This window comes from Coregonus clupeaformis, chromosome 27 (assembly GCF_020615455.1).
Source record: "Coregonus clupeaformis isolate EN_2021a chromosome 27, ASM2061545v1, whole genome shotgun sequence".
Lineage (NCBI taxonomy): Eukaryota > Metazoa > Chordata > Actinopteri > Salmoniformes > Salmonidae > Coregonus > Coregonus clupeaformis.
Genome location: NC_059218.1, coordinates 31,477,452 through 31,496,155, shown reverse-complemented (window position 1 = coordinate 31,496,155; position 18,704 = coordinate 31,477,452). Strand labels below are relative to the sequence as shown.

General features: G+C 42.7%; 1 protein-coding gene across 4 annotated transcripts in view; it reads right to left on the bottom strand.

Annotated features, from left to right (window-relative positions):
• LOC121541788 (Kv channel-interacting protein 1-like) overlaps positions 1-18,704 on the bottom strand; it is a 69,359-nt gene that overhangs the window by 2,633 nt on the left and 48,022 nt on the right. For all 4 annotated transcript variants that reach the window (XM_041851088.2, XM_041851089.2, XM_041851091.1 and 1 more), the window contains 4 exons: positions 13,688-13,812; positions 12,836-12,905; positions 12,640-12,710; positions 11,979-12,086 (listed from right to left, as the gene is read on the bottom strand). In XM_041851088.2, coding sequence (XP_041707022.1) covers positions 11,979-12,086; positions 12,640-12,710; positions 12,836-12,905; positions 13,688-13,812 — 374 coding nt within the window. The remainder of the gene's footprint in view (positions 1-11,978; positions 12,087-12,639; positions 12,711-12,835; positions 12,906-13,687; positions 13,813-18,704) is intronic.

Below are 18,704 nucleotides of genomic sequence, written 5' to 3'. Positions count from 1 at the left end.
ATTCCACCCTATTCCCCTCCCGACTGCTCGAGTGTCGGGGCCAGCACACGCTGCCCAAAGGTGTATATAAATATGACAATTGAGAGTGCGTTAAAAAGTACAAATTCACAGCACCGACTGGTCCAGGTAAGAGAGGAAAGGCTGCCAGATTTGATCAAATGTTGATAATTTATTGTTCAGAATATATCTAATTCTTTCTAAGTGTACAGTTTTTGCCACTTCGCTGAGCCATAATTTGGTAGAGGGCGCTTCCCTCCTTTTCCAAAACAACAAGATTAATTTTTTTGCCGAGATGAGACTGTAAGAGATTAGTTGTTTTTGGGAGTTGGTTAATCCGTTTAGGGCAGGGGTGTCAAACTCATTTTAGCTCAGGGGCCACATGGAGGAAAATCTATTCCCAAGTGGGCCGGACCGGAAAAATCATGGTGTATATATAACTTAAAAACAACAACTTCAGATTGTTTTCTTTGTTTTAATACGATCAACATACAACATAAAGCTGGAGCCTGAGGACAGTGTGTCCAAAATAGTACAAGCACAACATCACTATTAATTATAAAACACGTCAAGTTTATTTGAAAATTCTAAAGAAAAAGAACACACAAACACACAATGCCTCAGTGATTAACAGAACTGTTTCACAGATCACAGAACTATATCAGGGTGTCATTTCTCAGGCAGAAATGTAGATAAAAATAATGAAATCCTGTTCCCCAAACAAGTGCAAGAACCACAGAGTCAAGAATAGGTTAAATATACAAATAAAAACAATTAAAAACAATAGCACATCAACATAAAAACATAAACATAAATCTGAAAGCGTTGCTCAAACTCCCGTAACAGTCCCGTTATTTTATCTTTGAACCGCTTCATCTCTGCCACATGTTGGGTCGCGCACACATTTTTCAGACAGGGGAAGTGAGCTGCATCACCACCGGCAAGTTGCGTCTCCCACAATGACAGCTTCAACTTGAAAGAACGTATGCTGTCATAATACTGCGTGACAACTTTGTTGCGCCCTTGCAGCTGTTTGTTCAAGTTATTCAGGTGCTCTGTAACATCATAAATGCAAGGTCCTGCATCCATTCTGCGGAATGAAATTCTAACACTGGTTTGCCCTTTTCTTCCATGAACTGTTCAATTTCTTCTCGTAAATCAAAGAAACGCCTCAGCACAGCACCTCGGCTTAACCATCTTACCTCAGTGTGGTATGGCAGGCCATAGATGTGGTCTTTCTCTCTGAGAAGGCTGTCAAACTGACGGTGATTCAGGCTTCTGGATTGGATGAAATTAACAGTTTGGATGACCACCTTCATGACGTTATCCATCTTTAATGACTTGCAACACAAAGCCTCCTGGTGCAAAATACAGTGAAAAGTCAAAAAATCACATCCTTCATTTGCAGATTGCACTTTCTCTCTGAACTTTGTCACAACGCCTGCTTTTTTCCCGATCATTGAGGGCGCACCATCTGTAGCCAGGCTGACAGCGCGGGACCAGTCCACTCCGACCCTGTCCAGCGCGCCGACGACTGCGGTAAAAATATCAGCTGCTGTCGTTGTATCTGTCATCGGCACCAACTCCACGAACTCCTCGGTGACGGTCAATGTGTCATCAACTCCGCGGATGAAAATGGCCAGTTGTGCAACATCTGTAATGTCCGTGCTTTCATCAATTGCAACCGAAAATGCAATAAATGACTTTTTGCTTCAACTGGCTGTCCAAATCCACTGAAAGATCGGAAATCCTGTCTGCAACTGTGTTTCTTGTCAGGCTGATATTTGCAAAAGCCTGCCGCTTTTCAGGGCACACAATCTCCGCTGCCTTCATCATGCATGTTTTTACAAATTCACCCTCACTAAATGGTTTTGAAGCCACTGCGATTTCATTAGCAATGAGGTAGCTAGCTTTCACTGCAGCGTCACTGATGTCTCGGCTGTGAGTAAACACAGACTGCTGTTTCTTCAGACCCGCCAACAGTTCATTCACCTTCTCTCATCTCCGCTGTCCTTGAAAGTTGTCATATTTGTCAGCATGAAGACTCACATATTGGCGACTGAAGGTTATATTCTTTCAGCACTGCAACATGCTCTGAACACACCAAACATACAGCTTTCCCATTCAATTCCGTGAATAAATAGGATGACCATTTTTCTTGGAACACTCTGCACTCTGCGTCCACTTTTCTCTTTTTTGACAGAGACATATTGGGGCAATGAGGGTGCCAAAGCACATAATGTTAAAAGTAGAAGCCGTAATAAATATTGCGGGCAAAACAAAGTAGCTCATTGGCTGCACGTGCTTGACCTACTTGCTCTGCCCCGGTATAAACAGTTTGCTTGCTTAACACAATTGCTATTGCGCCATCCAGTGGACGCAATTGGAACAGCAGTTTATTTTATAGAAAAATTGCAGCGCATTTTTATACTTTACCCCCAAAAAAAAAAAAAAAAATTTATTTATTTTTTTTCTTCAAAAAATCATCTCGCGGCCCGGATTAAACCCGTTTGCGGGCCTGATCCGGCCCGCGGGCCGTACGTTTGACACCCCTGGTTTAGGGAATCGGACACTCCCAGGATTATCAGAAGCGGGTCTGGGTCTATTGAAGTGTCCAGAACTTCAGAGAGAACCCCAAATATTCCACACCAATAACCATACAGACTAGAGCATAGGGCAAAGCAGTGGAGTAGTGTACCCTGCTCAGCCTGACATTTATCACACATAGGGGATGTATCAGGAAATATCCTATGCAGTTTAGTTTTGGAATAGTGTAATCTGTGTAATACCTTAAATTGTATGAGACGATGTCTGGAGTTAATGGAGCAGGTGTGGATATACTCCAAGCTATCCTCCCAGTCTGCCACCGAAATATCAGTCCCTAGTTCTTCCTCCCATTTTGCCTTAATGGCATCTGTAGAGGGTGCGCTAACAGATTGAAAAGCGTCATATAGACGAGATATCAGTTTGTCTGAGGTGGGGCATATTTTTATGCATCCGTCAAACATGGAAGGTTTAGCATTCTCAAATGTTGGGAGGTGTTTTCTAACATAGTCTCTAATTTGTAGGTATCTGAAAAAGTTACTTCTGGGAAGGTTATAAGTTTCCCTCAGCGCTTCAAAGGAAGCAAAGGTCCCTCCTATATATAAATCCCCTATGGTACTTATCCCCAACTCTCCCCATCGCTCAAAGGTGTTATCAAGGTTAGAGGGGGGCAAAGGAGGGATTCCTGGCAACAGGGAGCATGAATGATATTGGTCTAAGCTCAAAGTGGACTTTAATTTGCTTCCAGATTCGGACTGTGCTATGTATAATAGGATTGTTATGGTAAAGTGACATCTCCAGATTAACAGGTGACAAAATCACGGCACCAATAGAGAAGGGGTGACACTCCTCCCGCTCCATGCTAAGCCAGCTGGGTGGCGGGGATGCGTCATCCAGCAAAAAACGTAACAGCGCGGAGGTTAGCGGCCCAATAGTAAAATATAAAATTTGGGAGAGACAATCCTCCTTCCATCTTGGATTTACATAGGTGTTTTTTACCTATCCTGTGTGTTTTATAATCCCAGATGAAAGGATTGATAATAGAGTCCAGTTGTTTATGAAATGATTTAGGTATGAATACTGGGATGTTCTGGTATAGGTAGAGCAGTTGTGGGAGGAAGACCATTTTAATGGCATTAATTCTTCCGAGCAGAGAAATTGGGAGAGTTCTCCAAAACTGTATGTTTGCCTTGAGATTTTGAATCAGAGAAGGGAAATTCTCTTTAAATAGTAAGGAGTATTGTTTGGTAACTACAATTCCAAGGTAGATACATTTTTCTGAAGATAACTTAACTGGAAGATGTTCTAGCCAGGAGGTGTTTTGCAACCGTATGGGCATTAATTCACTCTTGTTCCAATTTATTCTGTATCCCGAGAAGGTACCAAACAAATTAATCACCTCAAGAATAGCTGGAATACTAGCTTGGGGTTCTGTTACATAGAGGAGAATATCATCTGCATATAGGGAAATCTTATTTAGAGTATCTTTAGTATTATAGCCGTGTATTGCTGAATTAGATCTGATCGCTTGAGCGAGAGGTTCCATAATTAGGGCGAAGAGCATAGGCGACAGCGCACAACCCTGCCTTGTCCCTCTGTGAAGGTTAAATCGGGCGACATTGATTGGTTAGTGAGTATTCTCGGACAGGGGTTCCTATATAAAAGCTGGATCCAATTTATGAACCCATCTCCAATATTACATTTCTGTAGGACCTTGAATAGATAGGGCCACTCAACTTGGTCAAAGGCCTTTTCGGCGTCAAGAGATATAACGGCAAGGTCCACGTTAGGTAACCTCTGAGAATACATAATGTTGAAGAGGCGCCTGAGATTGAAGAATGAGTTTCTATTAGGGATAAAGCCGGTCTGGTCCGAATGGACCAATTTGCCAATTAAAGTGCTAAGCCTGTTAGCCAGAGTTTTTGCTAAAATCTTTTGGTCTATATTAAGGAGGGATATTGGTCTGTATGACCCTACCTCTTCCGGATATTTACCCTTCTTATGTATAACTGTAATAAACGCCTCATCCAAAGTAGATGGGAGAGCTCCATCCTCATTGGCCCGAACCAACATTTTGTGCAGGTAGGGAGATAGCATGTTGCTGAATGTTTTATAGAATTCACCAGGGTATCCATCTGGGCCCGGGGTCTTGCCACTCTTTAGAGATTTAATTGTTCCTCTAATTTCTTCAAGAGATATTTCCTTATTCAGGAAGTTAGAGTCTTCCTGGTTCAGGGCAGGAAGATTACAGTCCTCCAAAAAGTTTTGCATAATTAAGGGGTTAGGATCCGCTTTAGATGTATATAGAGTCTCATAAAACTGACGGAATCTGTCATTGATGTCTTTGGGGGAGGAGAGTAATTCCCCAGATGCAGATTTAACTTTGTGAATCATTCGGTCACTCACGTTTTTTCGAAGTTGTCTGGCGAGTAATTTGTGTGGTTTGTCACCAAACTCAAAATATTTTTGCTTGGCATAGAGAAAGGATTTGGCAATTTTAGCCGAGAGGATCTGATTGTATTTAAATTTTAAAGACATAATTTGTTTATGTTTCTCCATAGATGGATGTCTAGCATTCTCCCTATCCAGTAAGTGAATTTGTCCCTCCAGTTCTACCAATTTTTTTCTGTTTTGCCTACTCCTGGCAGTCTGAAAGGAGATGATACAGCCTCTCAAATAAGCCTTCAGCGTTTCCCACAATAATGCTGGGGAAGTCTCTGTGTTGTCGTTGGTATCAAAGAAAAATGTAATTTGGTCTTTAAGATGTTCACAGAATGTTGGTTCTGTGAGGAGCTGAGGATTCAACCTCCAGACCCTCTCATTTGGTACGATGTCACCCAATCTCAGGGAGAAGGTGAGTGGACTGTGGTCAGAGATTATAATATCATGATATCTCACATTACAGGTATAGGGGAGTAATTTAGCATCAACCAAAAAGTAGTCAATTCGAGTATATACATTGTTGACATGAGAGTAAAAGGAGTATTCCCTACCCGTAGGATTGGAGATCCTCCATATATCAAATAAGTTAGAATTTTTTATGTAGGTATTCAAGAATTCGCTTGAATGGGAGGTAGGGGTTCGCCGGGTAGAGGATCTATCCAAATATTGGTCTAGTACACAGTTAAGGTCCCCTCCAATGACCAGATTAGTATGGGAGATATCTGGAATCAGGGCAAGGACTCTTTTGAAAAAAGAGGGGTTATCAATGTTTGGCCCATAGATATTTAGTAGAGTTACAGAAGTAGAATGGATCTCTCCTATTACGATCACATAACGACCCTCTTTATCCACAATAGTGGTTTTATGTAGAAAGGGAATTCCTTTCCGTACCAGAATCGCTGTGCCTCTTGTTTTGGCAGAGAAGTTAGAGTGATACACTTGTCCCAACCACTTACATTTAAGTCTGTTATGAGATTTGTTTTTCAGATGGGTTTCTTGCAAAAATATAATATCAGACGAAAGTGCTTTCAAGTGGGCTAGGACCCTGCCTCTCTTAATTGGTTCGTTTAAACCCTTGACATTCCAGGAAGTGAATGTAAGTCCCGCCCTCCTCTCATTTGTAGTTCCTATGGTGGCCTGCATAACATGTAACTCACTAAAAAGGTAAGAAAGCGCACCAAACCATCACGATCAGCATATGTAGCACCTACACCCGAGCAGTATCCAACCCACCCCTCCCCCCGCAAGCAGCTTTACTCTCCACCCTGTTCCCCTACTTTCCCCAACCTTTACCCCCCATCAACCCACATTTAACAGGCATACACACATAGGACAGAAAAAAATATGAAAATAAAAATAACAAACACATTGTCTGGCCGATGCCAAAAAAGCACGGCGCGACCTCGAACAAGAGGTAAAACACAAATAAAATCCCAACTATGCGCTCACCTCTCAGTATCCTAGAACTTCTACTAACATATGAACTGAGGAGGCTCCCGCACTTAAAGTGTTCAATTAGCATCTAATAAACCTAAACAGAATAAGTTGCAACTTAAACATATTGCGCACTTAAGGTTCATCTTGGGTCAATCCCAGAGATAAGCAAGATGTAACATCACAAGATTCTATTGCTAAGCAATACCGGTCTAAACATAAAAATACATATGTGCACACATACACATATACACATCCACACACACACATACATACAGTGGGGAGAACAAGTATTTGATACACTGCCGATTTTGCAGGTTTTTCTACTTACAAAGCATGTAGAGGTCTGTAATTTTTATCATAGGTACACTTCAACTGTGAGAGACGGAATCTAAAACAAAAATCCAGAAAATCACATTGTATGATTTTTAAGTAATTAATTTGCATTTTATTGCATGACATAAGTATTTGATCACCTACCAACCAATAAGAATTCCGGCTCTCACAGACCTGTTCGTTTTTCTTTAAGAAGCCCTCCTGTTCTCCACTCATTACCTGTATTAACTGCACCTGTCTGACCTCGTTACCTGTATAAAAGACACCTGTCCACACACTCAATCAAACAGACTCCAACCTCTCCACAATGGCCAAGACCAGAGAGCTGTGTAAGGACATCAGGGATAAAATTGTAGACCTGCACAAGGCTGGGATGGGCAATAGGCAAGCAGCTTGGTGAGAAGTTAACAACTGTTGGCGCAATTATTAGAAAATGGAAGAAGTTCAAGATGACGGTCAATCACCCTCGGTCTGGGACTCCATGCAAGATCTCACCTCGTGGGGCATCAATGATCATGAGGAAGGTGAGGGATCAGCCCAGAACTACACGGCAGGACCTGGTCAATGACCTGAAGAGAGCTGGGACCACAGTCTCAAAGAAAACCATTAGTAACACACTACGCCGTCATGGATTAAAATCCTGCAGATCACGCAAGGTCCCCCTGCTCAAGCCAGCACATGTCCAGGCCCGTCTGAAGTTTGCCAATGACCATCTGGATGATCCAGAGGAGGAATGGGAGAAGGTCATGTGGTCTGATGAGACAAAAGTAGAGCTTTTTGGTCTAAACTCCACTCGCCGTGTTTGGAGGAAGAAGAAGGATGAGTACAACCCCAAGAACACCATCCCAACCGTGAAGCATGGAGGTGGAAACATCATTCTTTGGGGATGCTTTTCTGCAAAGGGGACAGGACGACTGCACCGTATTGAGGAGAGGATGGATGGGGCCATGTATCGCGAGATCTTGGCCGACAACCTCCTTCCCTCAGTAAGAGCATTGAAGATGGGTCGTGGCTGGGTCTTCCAGCATGACAACGACCCGAAACACACAGCCAGGGCAACTAAGGAGTGGCTCCGTAAGAAGCATCTCAAGGTCCTGGAGTGGCCTAGCCAGTCTCCAGACCTGAACCCAATAGAAAATCTTTGGAAGGAGCTGAAAGTCCGTATTGCCCAGTGACAGCCCCGAAACCTGAAGGATCTGGAGAAGGTCTGTATGGAGGAGTGGGCCAAAATCCCTGCTGAAGTGTGTGCAAACCTGGTCAAGACCTACAGGAAACGTATGATCTCTGTAATTGCAAACAAAGGTTTCTGTACCAAATATTAAGTTCTGCTTTTCTGATGTATCAAATACTTATGTCATGCAATAAAATGCAAATTAATTACTTAAAAATCATACAATGTGATTTTCTGGATTTTTGTTTTAGATTCCGTCTCTCACAGTTGAAGTGTACCTATGATAAAAATTACAAACCTCTACATGCTTTGTAAGTAGGAAAACCTGCAAAATCGGCAGTGTATCAAATACTTGTTCTCCCCACTGTACATACATACATACATACATACATGTGCATACCTACATACATACACACACACACATACGTATATATATACGCACACACACCCACATATACACACGTATACACGCACACATACATACACACACCCAAAAAAAATATACATATAAAATAAATATTCTTAAATATATACAGATACATACACACGCATACACACATACATCCATACACACACATCTACATACACAAACATGCATACCCCAGAATAATAATCTATACAAATTTAAAATATACACATACATAATACTAAAATGCTAAAGAGAAAATAATAATAAAGTACAAATTATTATTATTATATGTACGCACAGGAATAATGTAAGAATAGAAAAATAAATAACGAAACAAAACAAAAATAGGGGAATATAAGTATATCCATCCGAAAGTGTCAATGATCCGACCTGGAAGGCGTCCCAAACAGGCATCGCTCTAAACCCAGTCGGAATGAAAGTGAAATTAACGTTAAGTGAGATCTCTGACCACCCTCCATTGGTCAGCTCATCGTATTACATGTTCGGTAGCCCTTGCTGAGACCGTTGAATACGGTTTCACCCGTTATGGTATGGTATGGATTCGAGTCCGTGAGCAGACCTTAACACACAATGACAAGGCACTCTAACCTGTACGGGGGATTGGTGTATATTCCCGGACAAACTTCTCTGCGTCCAGAACCGAGGAGAGCCAGATCTTCTCCCCGGAAGGCGGGGTAATTCTTAGTCTTGCAGGGAAGAGCAAGGCTGGGCGAAGATGGAGTTTGTAGAGTTTGGTCATGACATCTCTGTAGCCAGCGCGGTGCTTTGCCACATCGGGCGCATAGTCCTCATAGACACGAAAGGGGTGCCCTTTATGTAACAGGTTGCCCCTCATTCGAGCCTCGCGCAGGATAAGATCCTTGGTCTTGAAACTGTGACAACAGATGATTACTGGGCGAGGACGCTGGCCCGGTCCAGGCACTGGGACAAGGGCGCGATGTGCACGGTCCAGTAGGGGATCCGACGCCAAAACATCCGGTCCCATTGCATCCTTCAGTAGCTTGGCGAAGAAGTTGGTGGGGCGAGAGCCCGCCTCCACCCCTTCTGCCAGACCCACCACGCGAAGGTTATGACGCCTGGATCTGCCCTCCACGTCAACCACTTTCACAGAAAGCTTCTGCACATTATCCTGCAATGACGTGCATAGTTTCTCTAACTCGTCGATCCTACCAGCGTTGAATTCTGAAGCTTTCTCAAGGTCCACAATACTCTGGCCCTGCGAAGCGACCGTTCGAATGGTGCTCTCGATTTTAGTGTCCAGTTCAGCAATAGTAGCCTTAAGATCCTCCGCTATAGCAACACGTAGTTCTCCCAAAGCCCGGGTAAGTTCTGTAAGTGTCACGTTGTTACCTGTGCCTTCCGCCATGTTTGTCTCGTTGTTTGGTGGGGAGTAGGCCTCTGATGTGGATTTATTGTCCTTTGGTCGCTTATTACTAGGCATTTTCACATAGAAAGTTACAATATTGTATTAGAAAGAAAAGTTTGTTGTAACAAGTGCAATAAAGTAAGTTAGGTTAGATTATTTCGCAAAAAAGTTGCGGGAGCCTCTCACACACAGCCGTTCACTCCAACATGCTAGCTCCGCCCCCTAGTCTCCAGATCTCAACCCCATAGAAAATCTTTGGAGGGAGTTGAAAGTCCGTGTTGCCCAGCGACAGCCCCAAAACCTCACTGCTCTAGAGGAGATCTGCATGGAGGAATGGACCAAAATACCAGCAACAGTGTGTGAAAACCTTGTGAAGACTTACAGAAAACGTTTGACCTGTGTCATTGCCAACAAAGGGTATATAACAAAGTATTGAGAAACTTTTGTTATTGACCAAATACTTATTTTCCACCATAATTTGCAAATAAATTCATTAAAAATCCTACAATGTGATTTTCTGGATTTTATTTTCTCATTTTGTCTGTCATAGTTGACGTGTACCTATGATGAAAATTACAGGCCTCTCTCATCTTTTTAAGTGGGAGAATTTGCACAATTGGTGGCTGACTAAAAACTTTTTTTCCCCACTGTACACTGCTCAAAAAAATAAAGGGAACACTAAAATAACACATCCTAGATCTGAATGAATGAAATAATCTTATTAAATACTTTTTTTCTTTACATAGTTGAATGTGCTGACAACAAAATCACACAAAAATGATCAATGGAAATCAAATGTATCAACCCATGGAGGTCTGGATTTGGAGTCACCCTCAAAATTAAAGTGGAAAACCACACTACAGGCTGATCCAACTTTGATGTAATGTCCTTAAAACAAGTCAAAATGAGGCTCAGTAGTGTGTGTGGCCTCCACGTGCCTGTATGACCTCCCTACAACGCCTGGGCATGCTCCTGATGAGGTGGGGGATGGTCTGCTGAGGGATCTCCTCCCAGACCTGGAATAAAGCATCCGCCAATTCCTGGACAGTCTGTGGTGCAACTTGGCGTTGGTGGATGGAGCGAGACATGATGTCCCAGATGTGCTCAATTGGATTCAGGTCTGGGGAACGGGCGGGCCAATCCATAGCATCAATGCCTTCCTCTTGCAGGAACTGCTGACACACTCCAGCCACATGAGGTCTAGCATTGTCTTGCATTAGGAGGAACCCAGGGCCAACCGTACCAGCATATGGTCTCACAAGGGGTCTGAGGTTCTCATCTCGGTACCTAATGGCAGTCAGGCTACCTCTGGCGAGCACATGGAGGGCAAAGAAATGCCACCCCACACCATGACTGACCCACCGCCAAACCGGTCATGCTGGAGGATGTTGCAGGCAGAAGAACGTTCTCCACGGTGTCTCCAGACTCTGTCACGTCTGTCACATGTGCTCAGTGTGAACCTGCTTTCATCTGTGAAGAGCACAGGGCGCCAGTTGGGAATATGCCAATCTTGGTGTTCTCTGGCAAATGCCAAACGTCCTGCACGGTGTTGGGCTGTAAGCACAACCCCCACCTGTGGTGGACGTCGGGCCCTCATACCACCCTCATGGAGTCTGTTTCTGACCATTTGAGCAGACACATGCACATTTGTGGCCTGCTGGAGGTCATTTTGCAGGGCTCTGGCAGTGCTCCTCCTGCTCCTCCTTGCACAAAGGCGGAGGTAGCAGTCCTGCTGCTGGGTTGTTGCCCTCCTACGGCCTCCTCCACGTCTCCTGATGTACTGGCCTGTCTCCTGGTAGCGCCTCCATGCTCTGGACACTGCGCTGACAGACACAGCAAACCTTCTTGCCACAGCTCGCATTGATGTGCCATCCTGGATGAGCTGCACTACCTGAGCCACTTGTGTGGGTTGTAGACTCCGTCTCATGCTACCACTAGAGTGAAAGCACCGCCAGCATTCAAAAGTGACCAAAACATCAGCCAGGAAGCATAGGAACTGAGAAGTGGTCTGTGGTCACCACCTGCAAAACCACTCCTTTATTGGGGGTGTCTTGCTAATTGCCTATAATTTCCACCTGTTGTCTATTCCATTTGCACAACAGCATGTGACATTTATTGTCAATCAGTGTTGCTTCCTAAGTGGACAGTTTGATTTCACAGAAGTGTGATTGACTTGGAGTTACATTGTGTTGTTTAAGTGTTCCCTTTATTTTTTTGAGCAGTGTATAACTGACATGTAAAAAAAAGAACACAGAGACCTCTCTGTTAATGTAGCCATCGTTGTTGATGTCGTAAAGATGAAAAGTCCACTCCAGCTTCTCTCTCATAGTGCCCCGCAGCAGTGTAGACAGTCCCATTACAAACTCCTGAGAGAGTCACCACATGAGTGAGAATAAAGAGAAAATACTTAGTAAGGACTGAGTGATAACACTAGTATAAATAACATATACATAATTCTTCATATTCCTTAATTTAAAGCAGGGGTCGGCAACAGGTGGCCCGCAAGTGATTTCTTATGGCACCCCAAAGTTTTTAGTAAAGAATAAAAAAACATGTTTGTTTGGGGGGGGGTTTAGTTTTTTGTAAAAAACAAACAAAAAAGACTAAAATCACCAGGAATTCAGGAAAAAAAATAGTTTAATTTAGGAAATCTGTTCCCAAGTATTCCCACAAAAATATATATATATATATTCAAAGGTGATAGTATCTCAATGTAATCAGGGTATGGAATTATTGTTATTTTCAAATACAATCTCTTTTTGGGCTTAGTTGTGGTCAATTTACAGTGTACAAATTATTATCATTATGTTCTGGACTCCCGACCATCCGCTCCAACAAAAATCTTCCCACGGCTGAATCTAGTTGCCTCCCCTGATTTAAACTGTCCACTGAGTGATAGTGATGGTGTATGGTTTGTACCTCAAACTTAATGGATCCATTGTTTGTTGTGTCAAACGCATTGAAGAGATAATGAGCGTAAGTGCTGGCATCTGCAAAACAACCAGATAAAGACATGAGATTTTATGATCCCATAGCAGTGCTTGTAAATGTGTCCCAAACAAGTAAGAAAGGGCATGTTATGTGTCTAAATGAGAAGTATCTGGCTGTACTGTACCTCCATGGGGAAAGAACTGGGCATAGATGTGTTTAAATGTTTCTTCATTCACCACTCCACTCGGACACTCCTGTTGAAACCATGTGAAAACACTATTTCAAGGAAAAGTTATGCAGCTTCTTCTGGGTAACGGCCAGATCAACCAATCATTTACACTCGAATGGCACCACCCACGGTTACAGAGAATTAACGTCAATCAAATCTGACAGCTAATTAACTGGCAATTAACTAGCAATTTCCATATAACTTCTATATGGGTGTATGTGAATGTGTGGGTGGGTATTTGAGCATGTGTGTATGTAGAGAATATATGTTTATATATATGGGGTGGCAGGTAGCTTAGTGGTTAAGAGCGTTGTGCCAGTAACCGAAAGGTCTCTGGTTCTAATCCCCGAGCCGACTAGGTGAAAAATCTGTCGATGTGCCCTTGAGCAAGGCACTTAACCCTAATTGCTCCTGTAAGTCGCTCTGGATAAGAGCATCTGCTAAATTACTAAAATGTAAAAATTATATATATAATAATTTTCTCTATGTTTGGTTTATATGGGTAATGCAGCATGTAATTGTTGTTATGGTGTATGACAGGCTTAGTTGTTCTAGCTGCAGGCCGTACAATCTGATTAGCACCATATGAAGTGATGAAGGCACAAAGCTAAACGCATTTACATATCTAAGTCAGAGATGAAAGAGAACAGAGCTTTGACAAACAACTGTAAAGATGTGAATCAACATAAGCAGGATTATACATAAGAGTGGCAGGGAGAGAGATAGCAGAGTAAAGAAAGAGAGAGGAAAATAAGATGAAGATAGAGAGGCAGTGGAAGGGAGGAGGAGGGAGGAGGCTGTGAGTACGTTCTTGAAGCCACGGTAGAGGATCTGTAGCTCTCTCTTGGTGAAGTTGGTCTGGGCCTCCAACTGCTCCAGACCCTCAGGCCTGTGACACACCATGGTCATCTCCAACTCATCATCAATCTTGTCTAGATATAGAGAGAGAGAGTGAAAGAGAAGAGAAGAGAAGAGAAGAGAAGAGAAGAGAAGAGAAGAGAAGAGAAGAGAAGAGAAGAGAGAGGGAGGGAGGGAGGGAGGGAGGGAGGGAGGGAGGGAGGGAGAGAGATAGAGAGAGGGAGTGAGAGAGAGCAAGAGAGAGAGAGAGAGCGAGAGAGAGAGGGAGATTAATTGTTTGTTTATATAAGGGACAGATCAAAATGTACTGGGGGGGAGGAGCTGGTCCAACTCAAGGTGTCATTAAAAAGAATGCACCCCCCTCCCCAAAGTAAAATATATTTTCACATGACCCTCCCCTTGTACAGTAAAATAAATGGAACAGCCTACCCCCTCATAGAATAAACTAAAAATAATGTTTACGACCACAAATAACAATAGCTGTAGTGACCCTGTGTTTATAAACGTGGATATCGACTTTGTCACTTCAGCATGTTTTTGTGGCACAGTCAATGCCACGCAGGGCTACGGGCCAGAAGGTTGGGGGTTCGCCAACCACCAGAGATGAGCTCACTCTCCCTGCCTGTTTCATTACACTACAATCAGAGCAGGCTGACGAAGATGATCAGCTAGTGGGCAATACAATTTTCAACATTTTGATGCCATAATTATATAAAATATATTTAACAAATTTTCCAACAACAGGTTTCTGTAACAATTCACCACACAACCAATAAACAAAGCATACCGACTTCGGGCAATTCAATATCATGGTTTGATTTTTCAACACCAAAAAAAATATATATATATGTATATACAGTGCCTTGAAAAAGTATTCAGCCCCCTTGGAATTTTTCCTATTTTGTTGCATTACAACCTGTAATTTAAATGGATTTTTATTTGGATTTCAGGTAATGGACATACACCAAATAGTCAATTTGGTGAAGTGAACTGAATAAAATTAACTTGAAAATAAATAACGGAAAAGTGGTGCGTGCATATGTATTCACCCCCTTTGCTATGACGCCCCTAAATAAGATATAGTGCAACAAATTACCTTCAGAAGTCACATAATTAGTTAAATAAAGTCCACCTGTGTGCAATCTAAGTGTCACATGATCTCAGTATATATACAGTACACCTGTTCTGAAAGGCCCCAGAGTCTGCAACACCACTAATTAAGGGGCACCACCAAGCAAGACCAAGGAGCTCTCCAAACAGGTCAGGGACAAAGTTGTGGAGAAGTACAGATCAGGGTTTGGTTATAAAAAAATATCTGAAACTTTGAACATACCACGGAGCACCGTTAAATCCATTATTAAAAAAATGGAAAGAATATGGCACCACAACAAACCTGCCAAGAGAGGGCCGCCCACCAAAACTCACGGACCAGGCAAGGAAGGCATTAATCAGAGAGGCAACAAAGAGACCAAAGATAACCCTGAAGGAGCTGCAAAGCTCCACAGTGGAGATTGGAGTATCTGTCCATAGGACCACTTTAAGCCGTACACTCCACAGAGCTGGGCTTTACGGAAGAGTGGCCAGAAAAAAGCCATTGCTTAAAGAAAAAAGTAAGCAAACACGTTTGGTGTTCGCCAAAAGGCATGTTGGAGACTCCTCAAACATATGGAAGAAGGTACTCTGGTCAGATGAGACTAAAATTGAGTTTTTTATTCATCAAGGAAAACGCTATGTCTGGCGTAAACCCAACACCTCTCATCACCCCAAGATGAGAGGTGTGCAAGCTTATAGAGACATACCCAAGAGACTTGCAGCGGTAATTGCTGCAAAAGGTGGCTCTACAAAGTATTGACTTTGGGGGGCGTGAATAGTTATGTACACTCAAGTTTTCTGTTTTTTTTTGTCTTATTTCTTGTTTGTTTCACAAAAAAAAATATTTTGCATCTTCAAAGTGATGCAACCTCCCAAAAGATCCATTTAAATTCCAGGTTGTAAGGCAACAAAATAGGAAAAATGCCAAGGGGGGTGAATACTTTCGCAAGTCACTGTACATTTGTCTCGTGATCAGACACTGATTAGTACTGCTTGGCATAGGGAAACTAGCAGAGAAAACTGAGCAAGGGAACACAGGGAAGTGAGGGCATAAATACACAGGTGAACAGGTAGACACAGGTGACACCAATAGGATCATGATTAGTCCAGACTGTGAATGAGGAGGTGCCAAAGGTTGTCGGAGGAGGACATCTAGTGGATCGCTCCGGAACTGCGACCTCAGATTTACCTCTGCTGCAGAGGTAACCAGCCTCAGAAATTGCAGCCCAAAGAAATTATTCACAGAGTTCAAGTCACAGACATATCTCAACATCAACTGTTCAGAGGGGACTGTGTGAATCAGACCTTCAATGGTCGAATTGCTGCAAAGAAACCACTACTAAAGGACACCAATAATAAGAAGAGACCTGTTTGGTCCAAAAAAACACGAGCAATGGACATTAGACCGGTGGAAATGTGCCTTTGGTCTGGTGTCCAAATTGGAGATTGTTGGTTCCAACCGCCGTGTCTTTGTGAGACGTGGTATGGGTGAATGGATGATCTCCGCATGTGTATTTCCCACCGTAAAGTATGGAGGAGGATTACATTATCCTATCCCAGGTGTTCCTTAAAGAGGTGGGGTTTCAAATGTCTCCGGAAGGTGGTGAGTGACTCCGCTGTCCTGGCGTCGTGAGGGAGCTTGTTCCACCATTGGGGTGCCAGAGCAGTGAACAGTTTTGACTGGGCTGAGCGGGAACTGTGTTTCAGCAGAGGTAGGGGAGCCAGCAGGCCAGAGGTGGATGAACGCAATGCCCTCATTTGGGTGTAGGGACTGATCAGAGCCTGAAGACAATATATTTTGATTTGTTTAACACTTTTTTGGTTACTACATGATTCCATATGTGTTATTTCATAGTTTTGATGTCTTCACTATTATTCTACAATGTAGAAAATAGTAAAAATAAAGAAAAACCCTGGAATGAGTAGGTGTGTCCAAACTTTTGACTGGTTCTATATATATATATAGCCTATATAAAGGAAGATAAGCTTAGACCTAACCCCAGAGAGAGATAGAGAGAGATAGATTCATGCTACAACACTGACATGCATTTCTTTATGTCAAATGGCTACTGCGTCTGCTTTACAGATATAGACGTACAGAAGGAGGCTAATGCGTACATTTTCTATCAGAATATTTTGTATAAAGATAAGCATTATATTGTTATATTATAGGAGTAACTCTGGTAGGCTTGAAACAGTCTTCCTGAAGTTCAACTGTCAGAGTCAGTTGGAGCGCCGGGGCGCTCTGCCTATATATCATAGGCCAGCAGTAGCTAAACCTTAATAATAGCCACACCCTACCAAACCTTCACAAACGTTTGTAAACTTTAGTGTTATGAACCCTGTGGCTTTAAAAGTCTAGGGTGGATGGAAAAGAGGCCCGTAACATAACTCATGCGAATCAGAATATTGCCAAGGAACAGTTAGAACAAAATACACCGACAACCATATACTGCCGTCAAACACAAAATGTTTATTATAAAACACACGTTAAAGGTTTGGGGAAAAGGGGCGGGGCTGGACCCAAGGAATGAAACAATAAAGTCAAAAACCCATAAACTGATCTTGCCTGCCTCAATAACTACTGAGCTTACTGCTAACCATACAAAAATACAGTGGGTGGTCCGCTCAGGTCTAACTAGTGTGTTTAGACAAGGTTTTCCTACGAGTAGTGTATGCCCAAGGGCGACTTGCTAAATTCCCAGGCACAAACAAACAATATAGGTACCATAAGGACTAAACAGTTAACGAGTGAGTACACAAAAACAAGACACCACCATATACATACTCACAAACAAAAAGAGTGTCAGAAAACACAACTGACTAGCTTTTAAAACAAGGGGATGTGTGATATGATTGGGTAAGAAAACAGAAACAGGTGGTGCAATCAGGAGAAATGTCCACTGATTGGTCCACCTCAGCAATCAGCAGATTAACTGATGACTGACAGGTGGGACACACCAACGACCTCCAATCAGGAACACAAAGGACACCTGTGATTAGGGCAGAAGGAGAGGAAAAACACAAAAACACATACAGGATACCTGTATCCGTAACAATTAGGGTAATATCAAAAGTAAGTCAAGGCATTGTTTATAGGGAAAATACGTGCAGAAGAGCAAATGTAAACCAGGGAAAAAATGCACTACCTCCCCTGTGCCAAATAAAAAACCACACAACCCTCCCAAAAGCCCACAGAAAATTTTGACAACCCTCCCCTTTTTTGGACCACCCCTCCCCCAGTAAATTTCGATCTGTCCCTAAATAAACAAGAGTAGACTAGAGCAAAAGACACCAGATGCATTATTGTTTAGACGTCACACACTTCACATTTTAAAGTACATCATATCAAAAGTTGTCAGAAAGAATAAGCTTTGAAGTTACCCCGTCTTGCTACTAGAGTCTTTGTATGTGTGGTGAGAGAGACAGAGAGAGAAAAATATGGAAAGTGGAGAAAGTTAAGAGAACCAGAGAATTTTTGAGAAGATTGTGAGAGCAGAGAGAGAGAGATGTAAAGGAGGAGGGTGAGGCATGGCAAGTGAAACAAATGGAAGAGAGAGGAGGAAAGAGGGAAGATGAGAGAAAGAATAGGAAAAAGAGACAGGGGAGGAGGTTTTCAGAAGAGAAGACTGTAAGGCAATATTATCCCAGGATAGTACAGGGCGATGAGCTAGTAATAGCTATCTACGGCCAAAGAAGGAAGTGACAACACACCCAAACAAGGAAGACGCGCGTTACCTGGGAGACCCGTTTGAAGTCTAAATTAAATTAGGTGGCGTCGATGAGAATAACAAGAAGTGGGCTTATTTTGTATTTTTGTGTTTCTATGGAACAGAAGGAGCGTGCTCTGCCCCTCAAGAAGATGTCAGATTGG